This window comes from Anser brachyrhynchus (genome assembly GCF_964034855.1).
Source record: "Anser brachyrhynchus genome assembly, chromosome: 2".
NCBI lineage: Eukaryota > Metazoa > Chordata > Aves > Anseriformes > Anatidae > Anser > Anser brachyrhynchus.
In genome coordinates, this window is record NC_137695.1 from 45,407,362 (window position 1) to 45,432,510 (window position 25,149).

Consider the following 25,149-nt stretch of genomic DNA (forward strand, 5'->3'; position numbering starts at 1 on the left):
TGCTAAGTCCATTTGTCACAGTGTTGGTATTGGTGCTTTTACTTTGCCATTGCTGATTTTGCCCTGTCATGCCAAGAACTTTTCAAGAAAACCATGCGCTTCTCACAAAGGAAAATGAGTGACATTCTTGGCTGAGTTTTTACTGTACAGTAGCACTGGCACAATCTGATCTCTGCACAATAATTGCATATTAGGGTACAGGCTGTTACTCCAAAGGTCTGTCTATTCTACAAAGGTTTTATAGTATTACCTGCACTGGTACAGCTGTAACACTACTATGAAGATGGAGTTTACATACCAAATAGGATTTTTATGCCAATAAAAGTTAAGCAACTATTCTTACAGAGTGGTGTGAACAGAGTGAGTCAACCACCCAAGGCTTTTATGTTGGTACAAACAATACCTAAAGAGCAGCTTTGGCATGTTATATGCAACAAAAGTACAGGATTGGTGTTAATGCTAGGTATGCTTAGATTAAGCTTCAGTTGACCTCGCTAAGAAGTTTTGTTTGTGAGACAATAGCCTAAGCTGGCATTTCTGGACATTAGCATAAAAGTATATTTAGAAGCCTTATATATCTCAAATATGGAAAAGCTAAAACCAAATTATTATATAGCGACCCATAAAAGAAAATACTACTTTACCCGTTTGGAAATGGTGTAAGGTGTGGGAATCTTGGAAAAGCTAAACTTGCACAAGGAGTACACCTGTGTTGTAAAAGCAGAAGTTGGTTATGCATTCATCTGGCACTTTTCACGTGAATTCATAACATATTAGAAAAGAAAAAAAAGCAAAATTGCCTACATACACAGTTTTTAGACACTTGTTCACTTTACATGCTTTGAAAATCACCATAAAGGAAATGTAGCTTTAATACTTGGGTAAGAAGGAAGGAGGCCATTGGAGTCCATGTCTTGATCAGAAGAGATCTCAGGGGAAAAGTAGTGGCTGACTGCCAAAGCAGGCGAGTCCTGTCCCTATCCCCCAACTATACTGTGTAGACACAATACATTGTCCTAACTACAGGGGAGAACATTATCAAGCACATTATCCAGCAGTTCTGCTCCATCACTCATAGCCTCCCTCAAAGTAACAATATCAACCCAAAAGCATTCTTGTTCATCAAATTAACAAATAAAGTACATTTTACAGTATAATTGTTTACATTCATTTTGAAATCAACAGTACATACCCTGATCGTGTAATGGATAGTGTTTTGCTTCTCATACTGGGACACCACTAAGGTAAAAGTATGGGTCCCTGGAGAGGTCAGCTTTATCTTGGTCAGATAATGAGGGCTGTTGATCCGAATACCATCAATATATGGAGGAGGGTCAGCTGAAAAGGAAAAGGACTTTTTGCACATCAAAAAAATCCCCCAGCTTGGTAAACTTCTTAGCCATTTTATAATCAGTGAATTTTGCCCAGAAAGTCAGACTGTTGGTACTAAGGTCAGACTATAACCAGACTTGAGTGCTCTCAAAAGAAAGCCTCAAGATTTGGTCATAAAAGAGGACAAATAACATTAAGAGCAACTGTCATTTTCAGGAGAGGTACATCACATGTCAGGACAAATTCTGCACTTAAAAGTTTGGCTTAGGTCCCATGACTTACAAGAAATGCTTGCCCATCTCCTACCAATGGCTCTATCCAAAGGAGACCTACTGTGATTATGTTGAAGTTTAAAGAAAAGAATGAAGAATGTTTGAGTATTCTATGCAAATAAATCTATGAAGTATCTTTTAGAGATGCTCCCTTTTCTGTTGACGGGACAGCTCTAGTTGGTAAACAAGACTGCAACAATCTTAATGTCTTCAGGAGACAAAAAAAAAAAAGCAACAAAAACCCCACTATCTCCATCTTTTTCCCTCCCCCTTGGTATCATTACACACATAGCTGCATCCCCGTAGCAATGCAAATGCAGTATTTATTATAAACATCCCAAACATTTTCTTTTACAATTACACAATACAATGTGTTATTCAGTCTCTAATTGGTTATTTCCAGACTTCTTTTAATTTTAGCAAAGCACGAACAAACCTAGCCAATTACTTCAACAGACCCAGGATCAGGTCCTTTGTTCTACAAAGCAACATGGGAGAGGGGAAAGGATTAATATAAAACAATGAGAAGCTTAGGAATGGGAAAGCCCTGCCTCTGTGCCAAAGGATTAACCTGTTTTGTTCTGATCTCATTTTAACAGATGGTAAAAATAATACTGCAGCTTGACAAATCTATTTCCATGGTAAAAGGTTTTAAATGAGTTTGAGCTCGTGAGATTAAAAGTTTATAAAAGAGTTTGGGTAGCAAGATAAAACAGATGAATTATCCAGCTCTTGTTAATAGTCTTTCTGGAAGACTGTCTGTTTCAAGCACAACCCAGCAGTTCCTCCGCTGTACAAATGTGTTTCACTTGCTCACTTGAGAATGTTTTCAGTATAACACACATGCAAAATAAGCACTGCTACAGGAACTAACAAAATCTCAAGCATGTCTTGGGCAGTAAGGAGAAGCAAGTTCTTTAACAAGATCAGCTCTTGCAACAAGTGGTGATTATTTGGTAAGGTCTCAGTGGATGTTTTCTGATCATGGAGAATTTGGATTCTAGGCAAACTGGTTGGCATAGTTCAGTGAAACAAGACCAGAGATGAACACCAGAACCCTTATCAGCCATTCCAGTAGAAGAAACAAATAAAACACACACACACAAAAACAAAAACAAACAAACAAAAAAACCAGAAGCACAAATTCCACTCTTTGTTCAGAAGAGCTTTAGGAGCTGCTCTCTGATTAACTCCTGCTATTACCTGTTGTGTGAGCAGCTACCTGAACACAACTCTAGTTCTGAAGGGGTTCCCTATCTGTAAAAGCAACAGACCAAATCCTGCTTATGCTAGGACGTGTTTTCACTGAATTAATTCACGGAGTTTTTGTTGTTGTTATTGGTGTTGTTTGTTTTTTAAATGCCAAGCCCTCTATGGTGACATAGAGAACAAATAAAATCATGATGTTATCAATCAGTTCTACTTCAAGGTTGCAGTCTACCTAGCCATTACCTTTACTTCCTGTGTCTCAGATCTGCTATTTGTCTTGAAATAAAACATGCATGGCTTTTCTGCAGCTACAACAAAGCTCCAAAAATCAATCCCCTTCTTCTTAGGGTAAGCAGAATCTGACCTATAATGACCAAGAGTAATGCAATGCTTGGATAAAATTAAACATCTAAATATTTTCTTAAACATTACATACGCAATGCAGCTGAACACTTCAAAATATTTTAGAGTATCTCATGAACTTACTTTGGATACTTTGCAAGGCCATGCTCACAGAACAGTTAACATTGATTATTTTCATTTAGGAGAAGCTGTAAACCAAAATCATTTCACCAATGCTATCTGATAAGCAGAAGCAGTGTCTCTTTTAGAGTTAACTACTGCCACTGCAAAAATAAACAGGTCAATAACGAAAATGCAAAATCAAGTGTTAGCAGCACTACAGTAAACCTTTAAGTAGGGTTAAGCACTTCTAACAGTTGCAGCTTGGTTTATTCCTTCAGTGTAGTCTGTTGAAGGTGGTCAAATGCCTGAACAACTATTTCAAAAGACTGACCTCTTAGAATGAGACATACAGTTTTAAAACAAACTGTGCCTTTCTTTCCTACAAAATCCTTTGCCAAGTATTCATTCACTTCTAAGCATCATCTTTTTGACAATCACAGTATACTAACCTGGATAGTAAACTTTTTTGCCATCAGTCTTGTATACAACCATTGTAATGAATTCCCGATTGTGTGCAAAGTCATCCTATAAAAACACAAATCAAGTAGAGAAATATATTTCTGTGGAATGTAACTAACATTAGATCAAGTACAACATTCTCTCAAACCCTTTGATCATCACATGGTATGGTTTCATAGCTGTATTTACTGAAATACCTCACCAATTCCTTTTAAAATGTCTGAAAAAAAAATATCACCAATTTCACTGAAAAAACTTCAGACCCTCAGGATTTAGAATTACTTCAGTACCCTTATGGTGTACTCTCTCAATTTTTTACTCTGAGTCTGTTTCAACAATCTTGTATGCAGGTATCTATACCCACTGAATTTAGAATTTGTACACATTCACATGCAGATACACCTGAACATGAACATATAAGCAGTAATATGCTCATACTAGAGAGAGCAGTATAGAAAAAAATACAGAAGACATTAGAGAATTTAATCTACAAAACATAAGGAAAAGAACTTGGCACCTTATCTGTGATGTGTCTGCTAAGCAGAACCCAGACTGCAGCACCACCTTGTGGACAGTGGACCTCCAGTTTGTACTGAGGATTATTAGCCAGGCTGTAAGCATCCTTCACTGGACCTTGTTTTGCATCCCAAGTACTAGAAGCAATGCAGACACTTCGTTAGATCAGTAGGATATTAATTTGCACTTTGAAAACTAACTCAAAATACTACATGCATAGAGCTATCTATTATCAGTAACAAAATTACCAAAGGCTAATTTTCTACTGGTATCTACAACTACTATATTAGGTAATTGCTGTGTCAGAAGCTTTATCTTATATTTGTTTTTATAAATGACTTTGCTACAATACAAGCATGGTTATCAGCAATGCTAAATGCAAACAGCTTGTTTGGTATGGTGACTGCAACCACACAAAGCATAGAAAAAGGTGAACAAGAGCCTGGGCTAGCCAAACATTGTCATGATTGCCAATTTTTTCCCCATAATTTTTTATTCAGGTAAACTTTAAAATAAGAATTAATCTCTTTCATGTTTGGAAAGGTGCCTGCATAAAGTCTTAAATCCTTGAGGTACCCTATTACAAAGCCTGCTTCATGAACTGTCTAGACAAGAAAAATATGGTGTGGAAAAGCAAGAAGTATTGACGACAATGCAAAATGTGACAAACTGGGAACAAAAATGGATGAAGCTATTCTTAAGTCCCATTGACCCTCCCACCCTTTTTAACTGAGCAGCATGTGTGAATGGCTGGCTGCATTATCAGCTAAGCTTCAAATTATTACTATCATTACGCCACTTTTTATGGCGATTGCCACTGTGCTAGGCATTTCCCTAAACGGAGGCATGAAAATCACTAATAAAAGGGAACACAAACTAATAGATGAGATTTGAGATTAACATGTACATTATGTGCACTCAGCAAGTTTGCTGATGACATCAAGCTGTGTGTTGCAGTCAACACACTGGAGGGAAGGGATGTCATCCAGAGGGACTTGGGCAGGCCTGAGAGGTGGGCCTGTGTGAACCTCATGAGGTTCAAAGCCAAGTGCAAGGTCCTGTATCTGGGTCGGTGCAATCCCAAGCACAAATACAGGCTGGGCAAAGAATGGATTGACAGCAGCCCTGAGGAGAACACGGGGTTGTAGCACAGCATACTGGAGTAGGAAGACAGAGAAACCCTCACTACCAGAAACTGGGTAACAGAAAGGCTGAATGTGATGGATACTGGGTGGGAGACAGGTATTGTGTTCAGAAAAAAAAAAATAAAAAAATCAATGGCCAAGGAAGTTAAGTTAAAACAATTGTGACTGGTGAAAAATGTAATTTGACCGTTCTGATGTGAGTGAACACACCTTGTAAAGACAACAGGCACTGCAGTTGATCTAGTCGATCAAGGGAAAGCAGCTGATGTGATCTTTTTGGACTTCACCAAAGCTTTTGACACAGTTTCCCATAGGATCCTACTGGACAAAATGTCCAGCATATAACTTAACAAAAACATCATACGATGGGTGAGCAATTGGCTGACGGGCAGGGCTCAAAGGGTTGTGGTAAATGGGGCCACATCTGGCTGCCGGATGGTCACTAGTGGGGTCCCTCAAGGCTCCATTTTAGGGCCAGTCCTCTTCAATGTTTTTATACATGATTTGGATGTAGGACTAGAAGGTGTTTTGAGCAAGTTTGCCGACGACACCAAACTTGGAGGAGTTGTGGACTCGGGTGAGAGTTGAAAGGCCTTGCAGAGAGATCTGGACAGATCGGAGAGCTGGGCGATCACCAACCACATGAAGTTTAACAAGAGCAAGTGCCGGGTCCTGCACCTGGGATGAGGCGACCCTGGCTATACGTACAGACTGGGCAACGAGATGCTGGAGAGCAGCCCCACAGAGAGGGATCTGGGGGTTGTGGTTGACAGCAAGTTGAATATGAGCCAGCAGTGTGCCCTGGCAGCCAGGAGGGCCAACCGTACCCTGGGGTGCATCAAGCACGGCATCGCTAGTCGGTCGAGGGAAGGGATTGTCCCGCTCTGCTCTGCGCTGGTGCGGCCTCACCTCGAGTACTGTGTGCAGTTCTGGGCACCACAGTACAAGAAGGACATTAAACTGTTGGAGAGTGTCTAGAGGAGGGCGACAAAGATGATGAAGGGCCTAGAGGGGAAGACATATGAGGAGCGGCTGAGGTCACTTGGCCTGTTCAGCCTGGAGAAGAGGAGGCTGAGGGGAGACCTCATCGTGGTCTGCAGCTTCCTCGCGAGGGGGAGTGGAGGGGCAGGCGCCAACCTATTCTCCATAAACACCAGTGATAGGACCTGTGGGAACGGTGTTAAGCTGAGGCAGGGGAAGTTTAGGCTGGACATCTGGAAGAGGTTCTTCACTGAGAGGGTGGTCGCACACTGGAACAAGCTCGCCAGTGAAGTAGTCAGTGCACCAAGCCTGTCTGAATTTAAGAAGAGATTGGACTGTGCACTTAGTCACATGGTCTAAACTTTTGGGCAGACCTGTGCGGTGCCAGGAGTTGGACTTGATGATCCTTGTGGGTCCCTTCCAACTCGGGATATTCTACGATTCTATGCACAAATGACTTGCAACTGTCCAGGAAAAATAATTCCGAATAAAAGCTAGGTTACTCAAGCATAGCCTAGTGACTGATTAAACAAACATGGAATGCACAAAAATCTGATTTCTGTTCCAATACAGAGATATAGGACTGAGGTCAGAAGCTGCTTACACAACCTTATGTCCACAGCATCATCATAAAGGTCACAGGAGTTTGAACAACATTACAGAAACACTCCAAGCCTGAGTTCTGAATTTAGAAGTATCAAGTCAGGCTCGAGAGCATGGTCAGAGTCCAACTTCTTCAGCTGTAACTGGGAAGAATGGAAGGAAGGAAACATCAAAAATTTACTGCTATATTGACAAGAAAATTTCTCTTGGACCAACCTGTGAATACATGTAGACTCTTTAAAAAGACTTGGGTTCCAACTCAAATAAACAACATCATAGTACTGGCACAGGTCCTCCCAGGCAATCCAGAAGATCCCTAAAAAGGGACTGCTGTTACTGTTTGCTTACACTCTTTTTTCAGGAGTCTCTTTCCAGGCAAATAATAGAGCTTATATAAATCCACATTTCTGTAATAATAGTCATAATGTTGCATTGTCCACATTCCTAAATTTAAACTTAATCCCCAAAACAAACAAGTTGAAACAAGAAAAACAAAGAAAACTGCACATCTCCAAATTCTCAACCTGAAGCTGTCAGGACATTTTTCATTCTCAAGCACTAATCAGGAGCATGAAAAAATCTTTGTTGTATCCAATGACATCACTAACTGATTATGAACTGCCTATTTCCTAAGTTTTTGAGAAAAAGTTACATGATCAAATAGGTTCCCCTACTTCAGCAACCTAGTTTAGTAGCATGATAAAGTATTTAATAAACTTGAGTATGTTTAAATGTATTTCCAGAGTACTTCATCCAATAGCCACGGGATTGTTTTGGCACCCCAAATCTGCTCTGTCTTTACAATTCTCGTGCATTTATTTTAATTCTCTATAGCTCGCTTAATTATGACTCCAACCAACACCACCTGCAAACTGACAGATTCCCGATGAAGTAAACTCTCAAAAAAAGTGACACCATCATAATGCAAGTCCCTGATATAGGCAGCTGCAGATCTTGCAGCACTAAAAAAAATATACAGAGAATAGCTACACTTAGACAACAAAACCAGTATGTCGATACAGTTTGAAAAATTAACTCCCTTAAAATTTATACAAAACTACATGAATAACTTTAACTGCTACGTTCTACAGATATACAATTCCTTACTAAATGAATCACCAAGTAAATGAGCTAATCATTCATAACAATCAGAAAAAACAGGGCTGCTATTTTTTTTCTATATTTCTTTCTATCTTTCTGCAGGGATAAACTACAAAGATCTACAGTATTTCATTATATAGCTACTTTTTTATGCTTTATTACCATTGTCTATTTTCTGAGCTGTTCTTGGATCAAAGTTCAAATATTTTTGTAAATCTGGGGTCCAATTTCTTGTGTCATTCTCACTGTATCTTCCCTTCCAACGTAAGTGGCTCCAGGGATTTTTCAACTGAAGGAATCTAAGTCCCTAAAGAAATACAAAATAAAATTTCCGGATTCATCTTGTCAAGATTCTTGTTATAAATATACGAATATGGAATACAGACCAATATCTTAAGGAAATAAATCATCATTAGGCTTCTGGAATTTCCCAATGAAGCTCAGACCAAATAAACTATATAAGTCATTAGAACAAAAATCAGTAGATACCTATCTCAGACACAAGCTTCAAGCAGGTATCTGAAAAAGCTTTCAGTTTTACTCGGTACCTTATATTCTCTTATATCCAAGACTGCATAGGCATGGGTTGGAACTAAACCCCATTTTTCTCCTTCCTCTTCAGACATCACACCTGTTGCTGTTGTGATAAGGACATCTCCCTTGTGAAATCTGTTCAAAAAGAGGTGAAAAATAACTTAAAATGTTACCAGTTGCAAACTAACATTTGACAGACACTGTAATGGTATGTTTGTACACTACTTGTGTGACCATGCTTTAAAAAAAAAAATACATTTTTTATAGTCAGAAATCACACCTGAAGAAACTTCAGAAAGCGGAACTATTTTCTTCCAGTATTTAAGTACAGGCCGCAAGTAAAAAAAATGATTACTTCTGTTACAAAAGAAAAATCATCATCTGTCAACCTGAAGTTCAAGTATCACTTAAAGATACTCTTCACAGATCTTGAGCTGAATACAAACATGGTTTCATCAACACTTAGCTAAATCACTGCATATAGTAAATTAACAACTCCACTGACCCCAGGATTTTGAGGTGGCTTTCCCAAACATGGGAGAAAAATTAATCCTTCTAGACTTTTGCAAATGTTTACACTAAGGTTTTGTGTTATTCAGCATAGGCCTATAGGGTCTGAATCATCAACAACTCAGTTCTGCAATTGTTCTGAATTGCAATCATTAACTTCACAGCAAGTATGGCTGTGAAGACCTGCTAACATGCTTTCCAGCACATGCTGAAAAGCAAGTATGCACTCAGGGTCCCTACACGGTTTACAGGGTCACTGGACTACAGATTGTCAGTCTAGCACAGATCAACAACAACAGTGAAGCTATAATCTCATGCTAATTGCAGCCACACCTCCAAACTGCAATGCCAGAACATCTGAAATTAGCAATTAAGTGTGAGTTCCTAACCTACTGAAAAAGCACTGTCGAAACAGTCACACACTTATAAATGGAGTTGTTTCAGTCAACAGAGTATCTGGTTGAAAGAAACTGGTTGCAAAGAAGTTTTGAAATAAATCCAAGTACTTGCTAGTTGACGTTTAATACAGCTGAGAGCTGTATCTTTCACTATAAGTAGAATTGTTACAGTAAGCCTGAAAATCAGTATCACAGTTTTGACCAGCTTACTGCTGTTCCTCCAGATTTACTAGTGGAACATAACCAAGATCTTGTGATACGACTATTAACACCATACTGCATCCATTTGTTCCACTGATTCCAGGAAGGAATTCCACTGATTCCAGAAGTTCCACTGATTCCAGGTTCCACTGAAGTTCCAGGAGATATGCTTCCTATACTTCCTTCTACTTATTAAAGACTTCGCTTTTACCGTGGTTCCAACCTGCTCTTCTTTGACTATATTCTAATTTCTTCATCAAGAAATGGGCTACTGTTCCCCCTGCCCCATATGCAAAGAAAAAATTCCACAGTATTTTACACTTCTCTTCTATAAAATTCATCAATCCATCATTTTTTATTCTTCCAGCCAGCATATGGAGATTTTATAATATACTATTGAGGGCTCTGTGGTGATTGTACTCCTTTTACATTGGTAAATTCAGCTACTACACAGCAAACATTTTAATCAGTTAAGAGAGAATATCTACCTCTGATAGAGCATTCTGAAAGTGCTATCTTTATCGAAAGCTTGATTGTCAGAGTGCATAGCAATTCTTTCCGGTATCCAACCAGTCAGTGCATGGAGATCAATATTCTGAAATACAAACATTCGAGAGAAATCGTAACAGATAACCCATCCATAACCTTCTGATGCTTGTACATAAATTGATGCCTTGAAAAAAATCAGGTATACATGCTACAATACAGTTCCATACATAAAAGGCTCAAGATTAAGAATATATAAATTGGAAAATGAACTGATGAAGAACCAGAATTTCAGAGCTACAGAAGCAGTAAAAAGTGATCAACCAGCTCTATGATGCATTCCATTTACTTCTTTGATTCATAGACTTTTAAAGCACAGTCTCAAGAACTATTTGGAACCTTGCTATTATATATGCATTTTTAATTATTTAAGTTTTATTTCTAAGGCTCAGGGTTTAGGATTTTTATTCTTTTTGGTAAGGCCTTTCATGTTTTCTGTCATGCTTTCCAGTTAAAAGACACTTTAATCTCCCCATTTCATCTCCTTGAAATACTGCTCCTTCCCCTTTCTTTTGCTTTGTACTCCTCAAAGGAAAAGCAGGAAATATAAATGCTTGAAGGGTCAATAAACAGCACTGGTGGGTGGAAATTTCAGGAATTACAAATACAACACAGACAATAAGTAAACTTGAGCAGACAAGGAAGCTATAATATAGTCAAAAGATGTGGGATGGGTGGAGATTAAATGTCATGAGTCAAGCTGTTTTTCCAGAAAGCAAGTTAAAGAAGGACAATGCGAATAACACAGCTATTGTCTCATAATTTCTTGCTCTGCAAAACAAAGCAGCCCACCACTGACATAAACATACATGTTTTTATAGCATACAAAAGCATGCTACATTTACTCCTTATGCTTATCAAGACAAATGTGGCTTTGTATATTTCCAAAGGTGATGATTACCTGTCATATCCACAAAGAATGTAATTATCAAGACACCAAGTAGAACACGAACAGCACCATGGAATCAAAAATATACTATTAACATTCTTAAGAAGTTTGAATGAAAAAAAAAATCAGAAATACTTTTTAAGTAATAAATGAAGATTATTTGTGCAACTCATTTGAGTCAACTAGCCTCTTTGAAAGAATAGTTTGCATGTCAGCTTAGCTGCAGCATTATTAATGCTTCTTCAGTAGCTACACTATAGGAACCTGAAACACACTTATATAAATGCACAGATCAATGTGGTAAACTTTCACAGACCAGAAGTACTTGCTCCCTCCATATACACGGAATATGTCAGTCTGTTCCTTTCCTATCCAACTCTTTGACCTAACAAGGGAAAACTGCCCTATTTACAGAATAACAATTGAAACAAAAATCAGCATTATTGGTGCAGGCAAAAGGAGGTATAACTTTGCCCAAAACTCTCACCTAGACTCAATAAGAACACATACACTTTCCAACCATACGTTCCAGTCCTACAGTCCCAGTACCAAGATTAACTCCATCAAACTAGAATGAGTAAGACACCCTCATGGGCAGAGATCTCATCAAGCATAGTTAAGTACACTTGTGGAATGAAGAAACAGAAAAAACAAACAGAAGGAATCACAGACTTGCCTCCCCACATAATTAATTTTGATCTCACTAGAAGGAAAGCTATTTGACAGGTTATCTAACTGGATTTTTTTGGCTTGTTAGAAATAACCTAGTACTTACAGAATTTGATCCAGGAAAATCATATCCTCCCATGACCTTCATGTAGGCCTTTTCTATTAGTGATACCCATAATTCATTCTTATTGTTAGAATAAGAGCAGAGGAGTTCCCCACTATGATCAACAGGTAACTGGTCATCTATGATTACCTGTGTAAAATAAACAAACGAGAAGTCATCCTAAAGCTAATACAGTATTCTGGAAATACTTTAAGAACTATAACAAAACCAAACTCTCAGCAATACTTATCTTCTGAGACACAGCCAGACCTGACCACTTTTTTAGATGTGGACACCTATACCAATCCTGCAGTGATTTGCTCTAGTGAACAAAAAATTGTATTGCCAGTTCTTACGTACACTGGACCACCGGGTGACCAGCAAGCACCTGCCTCAGTTTCCCCTATATAAAATAGAGATGTTAACAGTACTTGCTTGTAAAGGGTTTAACATCTGTTGAACACAGCTACAGAAAAGCTCAGTAATTACCAGCAGTAGAAGAAAAAAATAAAGCCACTAATATCCCTCACCCAATTAGGAAAAAGAACGTATACTGTGTTCAGTAGCCAGCACAAAAATAAGTAGTTACATATCTACAGCAAAACAAAACATGTCATATCACTTTCACAGTCTCTAGTTCCAGAGTTAAATTTTTTCTCACTAGAAAGGAAAAATAATGTCAAAGCAACACTTGTGAAAACACTACCATTTCTTCTTTAAATTATGTGGAATATACTTTGCATAAGTATAGATCATTAATGCAGTACTTATCATGGTCTGAAACAGTTTCCCAGTATAGATGTTTCAGTTTCAAACTGATATTACTCTACTACCAATACAGCCCATTTTCTGGTCAAATCCTATTCATTTAAGAACAGACAATCCTTTTCACAAAACACAGTCATTCATCCTAACAAAAAGCAACAATTAGGAGATCTTTTGGAAAGAGTATGAAGAGCTTGTCAAGTACATAAGTGATAGTTGGGTTGCCAACAGACTTCCTGACCCAGAGGTTATATCGTAGCATTTAATAGCATTTGAGGACTCACCCCCCAGCCCCTTCTCTATGAATAGAACCACTTGATTTTTGAACTCCCATAAACATTCATCATCCACAATGATCTGCAATAGTGACTGCTACACAATTTTATGTCCTTATTTACATGCACTAAGAAAATTATATTTGTGAGATTATAAAGCTCTATTATTTATCTTCACGCATCTCCTCTCTTTACTAAAAATCTTTGGTCATCCGATTTAGTCCTTCGACCATTCCAGGCCTATAGCCTTCCTTGGAAGTTCTTCTCTGTACTTTTCTAGTTCTGTAACTTCTTTTCTGAGATGAGGTTGAAAAAAGGTTGAAAGGTTGAAAAAATACTCATTCATGAATATGGGATGAATTATGAAAACGATACAGGAAAAAAAAAAGCCTTTATGTAATGTAAACTTTTTTTTATGAATTGAATGGGAGTAAGGCCATTCTCATGATTGTATGCAGATAAGATCTCTGCTGTTACATATTTCACTACCAAAATGAATCCCAAAAGGTTTAACGATTAAAAAACACTTTCCAAAGAAATGTACCCAAAGTTTTTGCTTTGTAAGTACAACTTCACAGTGAAGCAGACCAAGCCCTCAAATTATACGGTTTAATCAGTAACAGTATTAAGTTTCCCCACAACCATTTACCTTTCTAGGTACACCATTGATATGAAGTTTCACCATGTATTTGCCACATGGATTATACTCTGGTTCCCCTTTCTTATTCTGAGGGTAAATGATACTGTTAAAAAAAAAAAAAGAATAAGAAATTGTGACAATTGTAGATATACTGATAACATGAGAAACAGGATTAATATCGTCTGTTTCTAGAATTTACACTAAGGATAAATGTGAAATTTTATATGAAAGAGTCACTCAAATTTAGTAAAAGCGATAATAGTGTTTAAGTAGGTTTTATTTTCATACCTTACTCTTGCTGCAATTCCTCCCTTAATAGACTAAGAAAAAGTACACAAATAACCTAATCATTTCTCCAACAGAAGCAATGCAAACAGGTTTATCTTACTATTACACATACTGAAGATATGCAAATACCATTTAAATACAGTAACTGCCTGAATGATAGTCAAAGGTTTGAAGACTGCAACGGCACAGAACTCACTGTTCATGAAAAGAATGCACGTTCACTTCAAGAAGTAGAGGCTGAAACAAAATTCCAGGCACAACATTCACACACTGGTCTGGCAATGGGCTCCTGACAGACAGCCAAACCAATGCTAAATTTGTTGTAGAATGCTAGTTAACTGAACTGAGATAGTGTTGTTAACAAACTCTGCAGTGAGATTCAAGATAGACCATCTGGCAGCCTTTAGTATAGCAAATAAAGAAAACAAACCTATAAAACACTGTAAGTAACATTTCTATTAAAAATAAAGCAAGCTTTCCAAACTATTTGTTCTTCTCAAAGCACATCTGAAGTTAGACTCCAGTGTCTTTATACTCATCTACCTCAAATTGTTTTCGTTTTTGGAAATGCTAAAGCCACACGTGTCCCAGGGAGATGAAGGTGAAAGAAACACTAACTTTTACTGTGTCCAACCATACAAATATAGAATCTCAGCTAAAGTTGATGAAAGTAGAGAATATTAATCCAAATATTTTTCTATTAGTCATATAGCTATACAACTTAATAGATATCAGTGTAAATACCACCACTGTAGAACATACTGCCAAAGCTCAGCAGTGTTAAGTCTGACAAGATCATACAAAATAATAGCTATTTACCTTGTAATCAACTTTTTGTTATATCTTCTTTCATATGCAGCACTGATAGCTAGTGATGCCACAAAAGAACAGTCTGACACTATTGTCTATAAAGAAAAGAGAACAATGATGCTATTTGCTAATACTTAGACACTGAGAAAAAAAAAGGGTCTGTGGAGAGGTCGAAAAAGTTATCGTTAGTTATGCCCTTCAAAAGGGAAAGGAATTAAACCGAGAGAAACAAGAGTTACTACAAAAAGGCAGGAAACATGTTGCTTGTTATACTGAGCAAACCAAATTTAAAAGATTTAATAAAGGCAATGAGAGGCAAGTGCAGCTCCCTCATCATTCACTCACATTTAACCTCTTTTTCTGCCCAAAACACCCTCTGTAACAGTAACTATACTCCATGGCAAAATCTGTTGCCCATTTCAGAATAGGCCATCTGCAACTTAACACTACACAAAACACTTCCACTATTCTCAATGGGCCACTTCTGCTTTAAATAAAAAAAATTAAAATCTTGCCCGTTACTTTTTTTGTGAAATAAACTAAGTGAACTGTTTGCCACAGTACACCTTGTCTTTTTTCATGCTAACTTTACTACTGTTTTTGGAAGAAAGGATTTTCACCTGGAATTCAAATTCTGGTTTTCATTTCCATTGATGACATACCTCTTCATTTTCATGGCTAGAAAATGCATGGAATCTGAGGTGGTATTATTTTTTGATTTGTTTATTTAGTCTTGAGAGAGTTAAGGAAAGCTCTCTCACATTTAGACGTTCATTTCTGAAAAAGTACTCCTTTTCTCTTTTATAAGGTCTCATATTCCCTGCAATCAACTCTAGCAGCATACATTTCTCTTTGGGAACAACTTACCTGCTTTATGCTGAAACTTGATACAGTATAAATCATCGTAGGGTTATTTGTTATGTCATCTGGCCGTACCCACTTTGCAAACATCGCTTTCTGTTTGGGGGATAACGGTAACTTCCCACATTTATCGCTAGATTTAAGAGAGGAAGGAAGTAGAAATAAATCAACAGCTTAGAAAAGCTTTTCATGGTATATCCAGATCTTGCACTTCCGACAGATGGTACAAAATATACATAGAACAATTACACAGGTGTAAGACAACTTAAAAGAACAGTACTCCAAAGCTGATGATTTGGGGTGAAAAAAGCAAAAATATTGAAAATGTGAAATAAAACCCAGGAGGTTCCTTCACAAGACTGAACAGAAAAAAGGAATTGCAAAAAAGCCATCTATACTAGCAGAAACCCAAATTATTTCCTTTACTTCAACATAATGAACTAATACTAAAAAGTTTCTTTAGTTCAGAAAATATCGAGGTTTATCCAATTGTCAAGCCTTCACTAGAAAACTGAAAAAACACCTACCAACCAGATGTCTTGTCTATTATGACTATGTAATCTGAACGTATATCATGGCCCATGAATAAACATCTGGAAGTTTATATATCACTCTTCCTCTGAAATGTTCTTTAGAGAAGAAACAGCTATCACCTTCATTTTACAGGTGGGATAACTGAGGCGGAGTGATATATACTGCAGTCAGGAAGTGGACCCAAGCTTCCATCCTAGTCCAATACTCCAAAAAGCCAAATAAAATGTTCTGCTTGTAGGCCTGGAGAAACAACTGCAAAAGCACAGGAGAGCAGGATCTGCTTACATTAAAGTTCAAAGACCAGACTGGAAAAAGGAGGCCACAGCATTGAAATAACTCAGTCTGAATTATGCTTAAAATCCTACTTAAGCAGTTTTAAATTCTGAAGAAGAAAACACAGCAATAATATGGGAAAGCTTTGGAAATAAAAACATGTTCAGTAATTGAATAGCACTTACGAAAATGGCATAGGGAAGGCAAAACGTTCCCTCAGATCAACGCTCATGAAAGGGACATATTCGATACCATTAATTTTTGAAGTCTTTCTGTAAATCGTAAGAGAAAAATACAGTTACAAACTTATCTATCATCTTTTCAAGACTAAATTCATAAAAGTGACGATCAAATTCATTTTTAAAACAAACAAGCAAACAAAAAAAACAACGGTGCCTCTGAAGACAAGATGACCACCTCTTGAAAATGCAACAAGCACTGTCATTTGATTTTGAAATGTGCAGCATTTGGTGGCTCAGTCACTAATCCTACAAGTACATACCCTGTGGGCAAGTCACCATGCCAGCAGAGAAATGACTAAGCCACAAACCTCTTCATAGGTCTAGAAGTAACATGTAAAAATACCTTATTCTAAATAGGATTTCTCAAGTTCCTTCAGCAACTCGTTGAAGAAAATTTTAGGGTAAATTGACAGCAATTAACACTTAGGGACATTAAATTTCATCTAATTGGGGAGTATTTTGGAATGCTTTGTCAAACAATAACCAATAAACACACTGCATGTGTTAATTAGTACATTTTTGATTGAAGTGCAGAGAACATTTTTTTTTTAAAAGAGATTCATACGTAAATGTGAATGCAATTAAGTTGTAATCAAGAATTTAGCTGAAAAAGGTATGTGAAATATTTTAAAATCAAATTAAAATGAAAGATAAGAAACAACTCTAAGTTATCTGGCAAGACCTAACACTCCCCCCAAAAATCCACAGAACAGAAATATACACTGCACAAACAAATGAAATTTTAATAAGGCAATTCTACACGGTCTGCTACTTTTCAGATGCACATACACTTCCATCTTTATGACTACATCCTTAGTCCATTTAAGTCCCTGAAAGTAAAAAACAGACTAAATATTTTAAGATCAAATCCTGGACAGCGCTGAACATCACCCTGAACACGATCTTATTTACCATGGAGGGAGAAAGAAGAATGCTGAAACACCTATCAGACAATGCATTTTTGCACATATTTGATATTTTTCAAAATTCACAATTTAGGCTAAAGATTTTATGGATTCCTTACTGTTTGTATATTATCCCTCGTATAATAAAAAAATCAATGCAAAAAGAGCTAGATATAACAGAAGGCATAATCCTGAAATATATTATGCTTCCTCAACTTCCAATCAAATATTAGTTGTACCATCTGTAAAAACAACTTTGTACCTTGGCATCTCAGAGTTGGATCTTTCATGAATTCAATCAGATATATACAAAAATAAAGCTACCAAAAAATAATTCTGATAGTCAATTATAAAAAATCGTCTTCTAAATACACTCCAGAAAGTATGCTCTGTGGATAAAAGCTACCGATTGCATGACCACAGAGAAAACAATAATTTAACATGTATATAATGACAACAATGCAGTTGATAAGTAATGTTTTTCCAAGACTGTTTTGTGTATAATAATTTACTGTCTAAGATACACAAAGGATGCATGCACAAATTTTAAAACTTTCGAAAAGCTTGGCCTCAACTTACCTGAGTACTTCAATCTCCTCTGCAGTGTATCTCTGACCTTGAGATTCACTAGCTTGTACTGCTCTGATTGTCTGTGGTTTATCATTTAAAGAAAAGTCAGGTCCCAATGGAAAGAACGTTCTGACCGGCTGATTTGGTTTAGCTGCATTTGACTTCTCCTTCTGAGAGGACTTTGACATCGATGCCTTCAGTGCCTCTGCTCTAAAGCAAAAAATATATACATATTCTATTTACAATCTTAATAAAAATAAAGTTATGTTTCAGTCATTTATTTCCTTGTGTACACTCCCACATTTGTTAAGTGGGATGAACAAACACTCAAGTTGACCAATACCACTTTTCCTAAGAAAAATCAATTCACGAATAATATAGATAAAAGATAGGTGTTTTAGAAAAAGTTCAGTACTGATGCCAGTACTTCTTTATTTTCCTATTCTAGAATCAATGAAAACATACCATTTGCAATTCAAATATAAACTACTTTCAGCAGAACTCATCAGATTTTGTCACCTTTAAGACTATGCTAATAGGAGAATTTGGGTAAGCATTCGTTATCTGGAACCTCAGAAAAAGACCACAAACTCTAAGAGAAAAAAATCCCTTTTAAGAGTAATTCACAGACAGGACATAATAGGATCAGAGCGATAACTCACCAACGTTGGCTTCAGCACCACCTACTGCTTTGCCTTCCCTCAGAACTTCAGGATTTAATTTGTCTAGCAACTACCATAGCAGAAAAATCCACTACCACTACTACAACCCAGCATTTCAACTGCTTGAAGACTATGTTTTCAAGAGACATATTTTTTGTTGTTGCATTGAACTGCTGGCTTGCTACATATTCAAATCAATACGTTGTTTTTTTTAAACACAGACTGAAATAGTGCTGGAAAACAGTTTATACTGAAACAGCCCAGCACAGTTCATTTCCATCATACTGCTGATTTAAAAGGACTTGCATTGAACTCAGGCTCACATAACTTCTTTTAGATATAGACTCCCGTGCACTAGATTTACCCACACAATTAAATCGCTGCCTCAAGCTAAGTACTATACTCACCTATCCAGTGCTTGCCGAGCCAGCTGTTTCAGTTTTGACTGCAGGCCTGCTTCTGAAGTTTCACTAGCCTTAAATTCAAAACAAAATAGAAAAGCTATACATCCAAAGAAAACACAGGTTTTATAAGCTCAGTTGGTAAAATTCCACACTTCTAAATTACAGCCAACAGTAACTATCCATTTTTTCCAATTCTCCTTTGAAACGAGCAGATGTGTTTTTTTTAAAAATCTCAGCATAAAAAGCATACTTAGCAAGTAAATATCATTTTGAAATCCTAGCAAATGCTTGTAGAATGAAAGTGTTATTTAAAATTCTTCAGTGTGGGAAATAGTATATGCAAAAAACTGCCAGAAGAATTAACCATACTAAAATTCTGGACAGGAAAAAATATTAAAAAACAAATGTTTTGTACACTAATGAACTTAGATGTGCTCCTTTTTTGTTTTTTCCCTACAACCAAGTCAAAAATAATCATAGTAACTTAGGAAAAGATGGACTTGAATGTTCACTTCCATTGAAAGAGTCTACTTGAAAGTTAAAAATCTTGCTCCTGCAGATGTTAAGCATAAAATTATCCACATCACGGCACCAAAACAGTTATCAAGTGTGCTAGCTTCTATTCCCAGTTGGGAGGTAGGCCATAATAGGTTACTCGTACAACCAGTTTACGCTTTTTTTCCTTCCAAGTGAAGCATGACTAGTGGAGCTAGGTAATCTGCAAGAGGCACAGCATGAGGTGTGGCTCCTTCTGTGACACACACAAGCAGGTTTCAGGGTCTAGCTTTGTACCTTGACTGATCCTAGGTCAATAGAGGAAACAAAAAGCAAGTTACTTTCACCCTAAGAAACGAAACTAGAAGTACCCTTTATAAGAATCTACTTTTATCTGGTAATAAATTATTCTTAAGAGTTCCTTGTTGGAAAAGGCTTTGAAAGATCCATGAAGGTAAGCAGCGGATGTGGTACTCCTACAGACCCATCCAGGAGACAGCCACAGAAGAAAAGGAATGGCTGCTCTCTGACTGCTCCAAGGGTAAGAAAGTAGAACTCTCCACCTGAATACACCGAGCAGAAAACGAGATACTACTGCTTCAAGATAGCAGAGTTCCTTCAATCTTCTTTCATCCTAGGAAGGCACTTTTTGATCCCCTTGAGGGATAAAGCCTACAGTCACCTTAATAAAACAATATGCTAACCAAGATCAAAAGAAAGTTCAGTAGTATCTGCACACACTAAGAGATCAGGTAACATCAGCTGTTAACATGAGATAATTTTGGAGTAACTTCTATATAGGTAAGTAATATTTGCATGCACTGACACAACAGAAGGAGGAATGCAGCAGAGGAAAAAAAAAAGTATGCTGCTGCAGTAAGTTTTATATAATAGACTGAGGAAGTTCTGATGCAACAGGTCAAATGGAAAAAAAAACCAACAAAACAAACAGAGCAGTTCTACTAGCTCTTGGTCTGATTATGCTGTATGGCCAAGGTTTTTCAGGCTACCTAAAACTGGTTTGCAAAAATCAGAACAAAGGTTTTACTCTAGTATGCAGCAATAATAATGTCCCCCTCCCAACAACCCATATATATTCACACTATAAAAAGGGAAGAGAAGAGGAAAAAAGAAAAACAGACTTGGTGGAGTTACATTATGATGGTGAGCTCTTCCTATAATGAGTTAGTTATGACAATTGGACTTAAGAGAAAAAAGCAGTACCTGTAATTATATTTTTCTTGTATTACAGCCAATTTATCACTACCATTAACTTCAACGTGAATCAAATTCACTCGTAGCAGCTTTAATGCTGAGCACTGACTAATCAAGTGGTACTTTTTTTTTCTTACTAGTTTTGGCATTGGGGACTTACGTTTTCAGGAAGTGTCACATGAAAAATTTCCCATAAATTACTTCCTTTAATATACTCAGAAAGTAATATAGCTGACACACTGGCAAGTCATCTTCAGTTTTAACTGTTCGTAATTTCTGCTTTAACATTGCATTCACTCTAGTGCAGAAATTAACAAGAAAAAAGTTCCAGAATATTTCTAGTTTTTTGTATAATCTGGTTCAGAGAAAAATACACAAATCACCAGTCCCCATGAATTTAGCGTTGAACAACATAGCAACTGTAAGAAACATTACAAAAACAACCAATGGAAACAAGATCCAAAAGCAGTTTTTAGGAATACAGGTACTCCATTTTTAAGCGTCTTTAGGGGTCAGTCACTTGTGTAAGTGGAAGAATTTCTTACCATCACATAATTCCACCAAGTTAACTTGTAGCTTAACATACTGTTTTCAAACAGAGTTCCACCGCTTCTGTGTACAACTCTATAGCTTCTTCTGCATTGCCTTTGTCATCTTCATCAAAAGCCTGTGTAACGAGGAAGTGAGCACGCTCCAAGTCCAACTGTTGCTTTGACTTCAGAGGATCTGTTTTCTGTGACTGAACTAAATGAAAAAGAGTATTTAGCATTGAACAGCAGCAGACATGTAAAAGTATCCTTAACACAGCACTGAAACTCTAGCAGTTCTAGCAGATGAACATTATCTATTTTTTGACTGGAAACAAAAGCTTTGCAAAGTTTGCTACAGACATCTTTGCAAAGATAGAAAAAAAACCACCCCACCTCCCAACCCCCAGAGCAGAGATGCTCTCAGGATATTTCATATGTCAAGTACCATACACAAAATCTTTCATATTACACTAAAGACAAGGTTGTTTCATTATATAAAATATTGCATCATTTGTGAAAACAGACACCTAAGGAACATGTATATTGCAGCAGGTGATATCTCATTTGATATTTTTATTTGTGACCTGGAGAACATGTGGTGCATCTTCATCAAGACTGCAGACCCCACCAAACCAATTCACCCCAGGACACAGCTGCTATTCAAAAGGACACAGACAAACTAAAGTAACAGGGTGACAGGTACCTCAGAAAGTTCTACCAGGAGAGGTGCCATGCCCCACACCTGGCACAGACCAACACCCATCACCAGACAGACTGGGACCGCCCAGCTGTGGAACAACTCTGCAGAAAAGGGCATGGGGGTCCCGGGGAGCAGCTGCGTTGCCAACCCCAAGCAGCAATGAAGGCTAGCAGCACCCTGGGCTATGCCACCAAGAGCACAGCCAGGAAATCAAAGGCAGCAATGACCATTCCCTACTCAGGGCCCAGTAGGCTGTATCTGGAATGCTGTGTCCAGTCATGAGGGGCCCTAATCACGGTCAGGAGCAGAACTCGTCCTGCTACCTAATAGCAACCTGCCAATAACCGCGAGGTTATCAAGAAAATGGATTCAGACTCTTCAGTGTGGTGCAAAGCAAGGGAGTGAGAGAACTGCCTACAGACTGAAATGGGAAGTTCAACTAGACACAAAATAATAATAATACAAGGAAGATAACTGCACCCTGGAACACCGGCCCAGATACACTGGGGAATTTCTGTCTGTAGTGATTTCCTGGACTTGACCACACCCAAGCAACCTGGTCCAAAAACCAGCATCTTCCCTGATCTGAGCAGGAGACTGGTCTATAGACCTCGCACCATCCCATTTGGGCTGAGTGATTCTAAATGAGAATTGCAGGTGTACAATAAATGGAGATTTTGATTTATGTCCAAACACTTCTTGTGTTCTCTCACCCTCTTGAAGTTAATAATTCTACATAAATAACAGAACACACCTGCTTCGAACCCATCACGTTGCTGAGGCTTAGATGGAAGTTTTGATTAGTTCCTGATTGTTGTTTTTTTGTTTTGTTTTTGCTATTGCTACATTTAATTATTTTCTCAGGTTTGCTGTGCAGATATGGTTCCTAGGAATATTTAAAAGGAAAGAATATCTACACCCAAGTGCTTAGAAAATAAGTCTTCTGCACCGTGCTTCACTTCTGAAGTATTCTGCAGAATTCAAAACACTGATGTGCTTATTGTATTCATGGTCCGTTACATAGTACAAAAAAATCAGAAACATGAAAAGCAGAGCAAATATCACAGATAAATATTTCACAGCACTGAAAGGCGTTCTACTCAATTTAAGCAAAGGTTTAATTAGAAAGCTCCTCACCCACCTGCTGAATGGAGAGCTTGAACTCTCTCCAAGTACTCATTTATTTTTTCTTGAATATTTTCCAAGCTTGACCCTGCCATCCCAGCATAAATCAAGGCTTGTGCAGCTTCCTGCAAGGAAAATAATTTGAAACAAAGATAATATTTCCTGCCTGGAAAATTATTTTCATTGAACAGAGGGCCCATAACCGCCATAAGTTGCATGAAAATAGGATCCTACATCTACATAAAGAGTGGCTGGAGGGAAAAATCCTTTGCAAGGAAGTTATAAATGAGATCCAATCTCCTACGTTCAATTTCTCACACATGGGACAACCTATAAAATTATAATAAACCTTTTGAAGTTCTTTAAGGCCTAATCTTAGATCTTAATGTATAGTTAAATGCATGAACTCGGAAATTTTAAATAAGCTTTCACAAGCATGCACCAAAATCATTTAAATAAAGCTCACAGGTCACAAGCTTTTATCTTTAAAAATGCGGCTTTATGGTTAAAAAAAAAAAAGCTAATGAACTTATTTGCACTGAATTTGATAATAATGAGAAGAAAACCAATATAAAAACTCTTCAAAATCAAACCCATAGAATTTTGGTTTGTAAAGTCTTTTCTATTAGTGTTACTCATATAATGCTATCAAATCTTGAAATTCTATGAAATTAAAGTTTCCTAGCTCCTCAAACTTTGATCTTTAAATGTCTGTAAGCACACAAAACACTGGATATTACTCAAAGTACTTCAAGGAGTGAGCATAGGTCTCCAGCTCAGATGCACAGTGTGTTATCCACGTTAAGGCTATTTCTATACTGCACAAATCTATGTAGAAAAAATGCCTTCAGTTGCATAAGCTGTCTATCCATTGACTAAATTTATGAAAAACACTTTAAGGTTTGGCAGGGATGTAACAGCCACAGCTGATGCAGTCTCACAGGCATATGGAAAACTGAAATTTGTCACTCCTAAAAACGAGGATAAAAACCTTACTTTGTCCTCATTATTGTCACAGGGGGAAAACAAAGAACAGACAGACTTCTGCAGCAGTGCTTTTCTCCCTAGCAGCAGCAGCAGAGAAGGTGGCAGTCACATAGCAGGCTGTGTTTGTAGGAAGCAGAGCAGTAACTCTCTGAGCGCTGCTCCACAAAGATGGTCTCCAGAAAGGTTGCTCCTTGCGGGGCAAGTACAGTCACAGCTGGCGCGTCTCTTGCTCACTTTGTGGCTATGATGTTGTCAAGCTGATCAGTTTATTCTCATAGGCACCTGCCTCGTTTGCCCAAGCTTAAATATTTATCCTCGTAAGTACAGGCTGTATTTTACTGATGGGCATCGCAGAACCAAGAACTTCATGCTCATGGTCAACATCCATCACCATATCACAAAGGAAAACAGAAGTTCTGTTCCTTTTATGCGTAGCAATTAACTACTGTTAAGGTCTAGCAAACAGCTATTTTTGAGAAAAACATTCTTACAGGTACCTGCTCAAGGACCGTATGCACGTCTGCGGCATACCAGAAGTATGTATAGATCAGACAGATGTTATATCCCTCTTGTAAGCTGCGTGTGTACGACACACAAAACAAATGTGGATCTTCAAACCAGTGCGTCAAAAACCATGCATAATTGATGCTGCTCCTGCAGTTTCAAGCACAATTGTTCTACCTGGCCTTAAGAAGCAGAGTGACAACAGGCTTCTACGTATTAAGCCTCCAAAGGGCTGAAGCAGCTGACCAAACGCCTGCAGACCCAGCACACCAACTGTTTACAGTGACACGATGGAAGCGCAGTTCAGACATGGCATTTATGACCAACGAAGTTCACAGATTCACAGATTTTTCTAGGCTGGAAGAGACCTCAAGATCATCGAGTCCAACCTCCGACCTAACACTAAGTACTCCACTAAACCATATCCCTAA

General features: G+C 37.7%; 1 protein-coding gene across 3 annotated transcripts in view; it reads right to left on the reverse strand.

Annotated features, from left to right (window-relative positions):
• The window catches only part of CAPN7 (calpain 7), a 31,617-nt gene that overhangs the window by 4,703 nt on the left and 1,765 nt on the right, over nt 1–25,149 (reverse strand). Inside the window, exons 2-18 of one of the 3 annotated variants that reach the window (XM_080581257.1) lie at nt 23,244–23,352; nt 21,459–21,616; nt 19,166–19,233; nt 18,106–18,306; nt 16,565–16,651; nt 15,579–15,705; nt 14,721–14,806; nt 13,623–13,716; nt 11,937–12,083; nt 10,215–10,321; nt 8,632–8,752; nt 8,246–8,390; nt 7,199–7,298; nt 4,255–4,390; nt 3,728–3,803; nt 1,193–1,338; nt 645–707 (exon numbers count right to left, since the gene is read on the reverse strand). In XM_080581257.1, the coding sequence (XP_080437383.1) occupies nt 645–707; nt 1,193–1,338; nt 3,728–3,803; nt 4,255–4,390; nt 7,199–7,298; nt 8,246–8,390; nt 8,632–8,752; nt 10,215–10,321; nt 11,937–12,083; nt 13,623–13,716; nt 14,721–14,806; nt 15,579–15,705; nt 16,565–16,651; nt 18,106–18,306; nt 19,166–19,233; nt 21,459–21,616; nt 23,244–23,352 (1,971 nt within the window). Of the gene's footprint in view, nt 1–644; nt 708–1,192; nt 1,339–3,727; nt 3,804–4,254; nt 4,391–7,198; nt 7,299–8,245; nt 8,391–8,631; nt 8,753–10,214; nt 10,322–11,936; nt 12,084–13,622; nt 13,717–14,720; nt 14,807–15,578; nt 15,706–16,564; nt 16,652–18,105; nt 18,307–19,165; nt 19,234–21,417; nt 21,617–23,243; nt 23,353–25,149 lie in introns of those variants that run through there. The other 2 variants (XM_080581256.1, XM_080581258.1) reach the window with 2 other exon arrangements.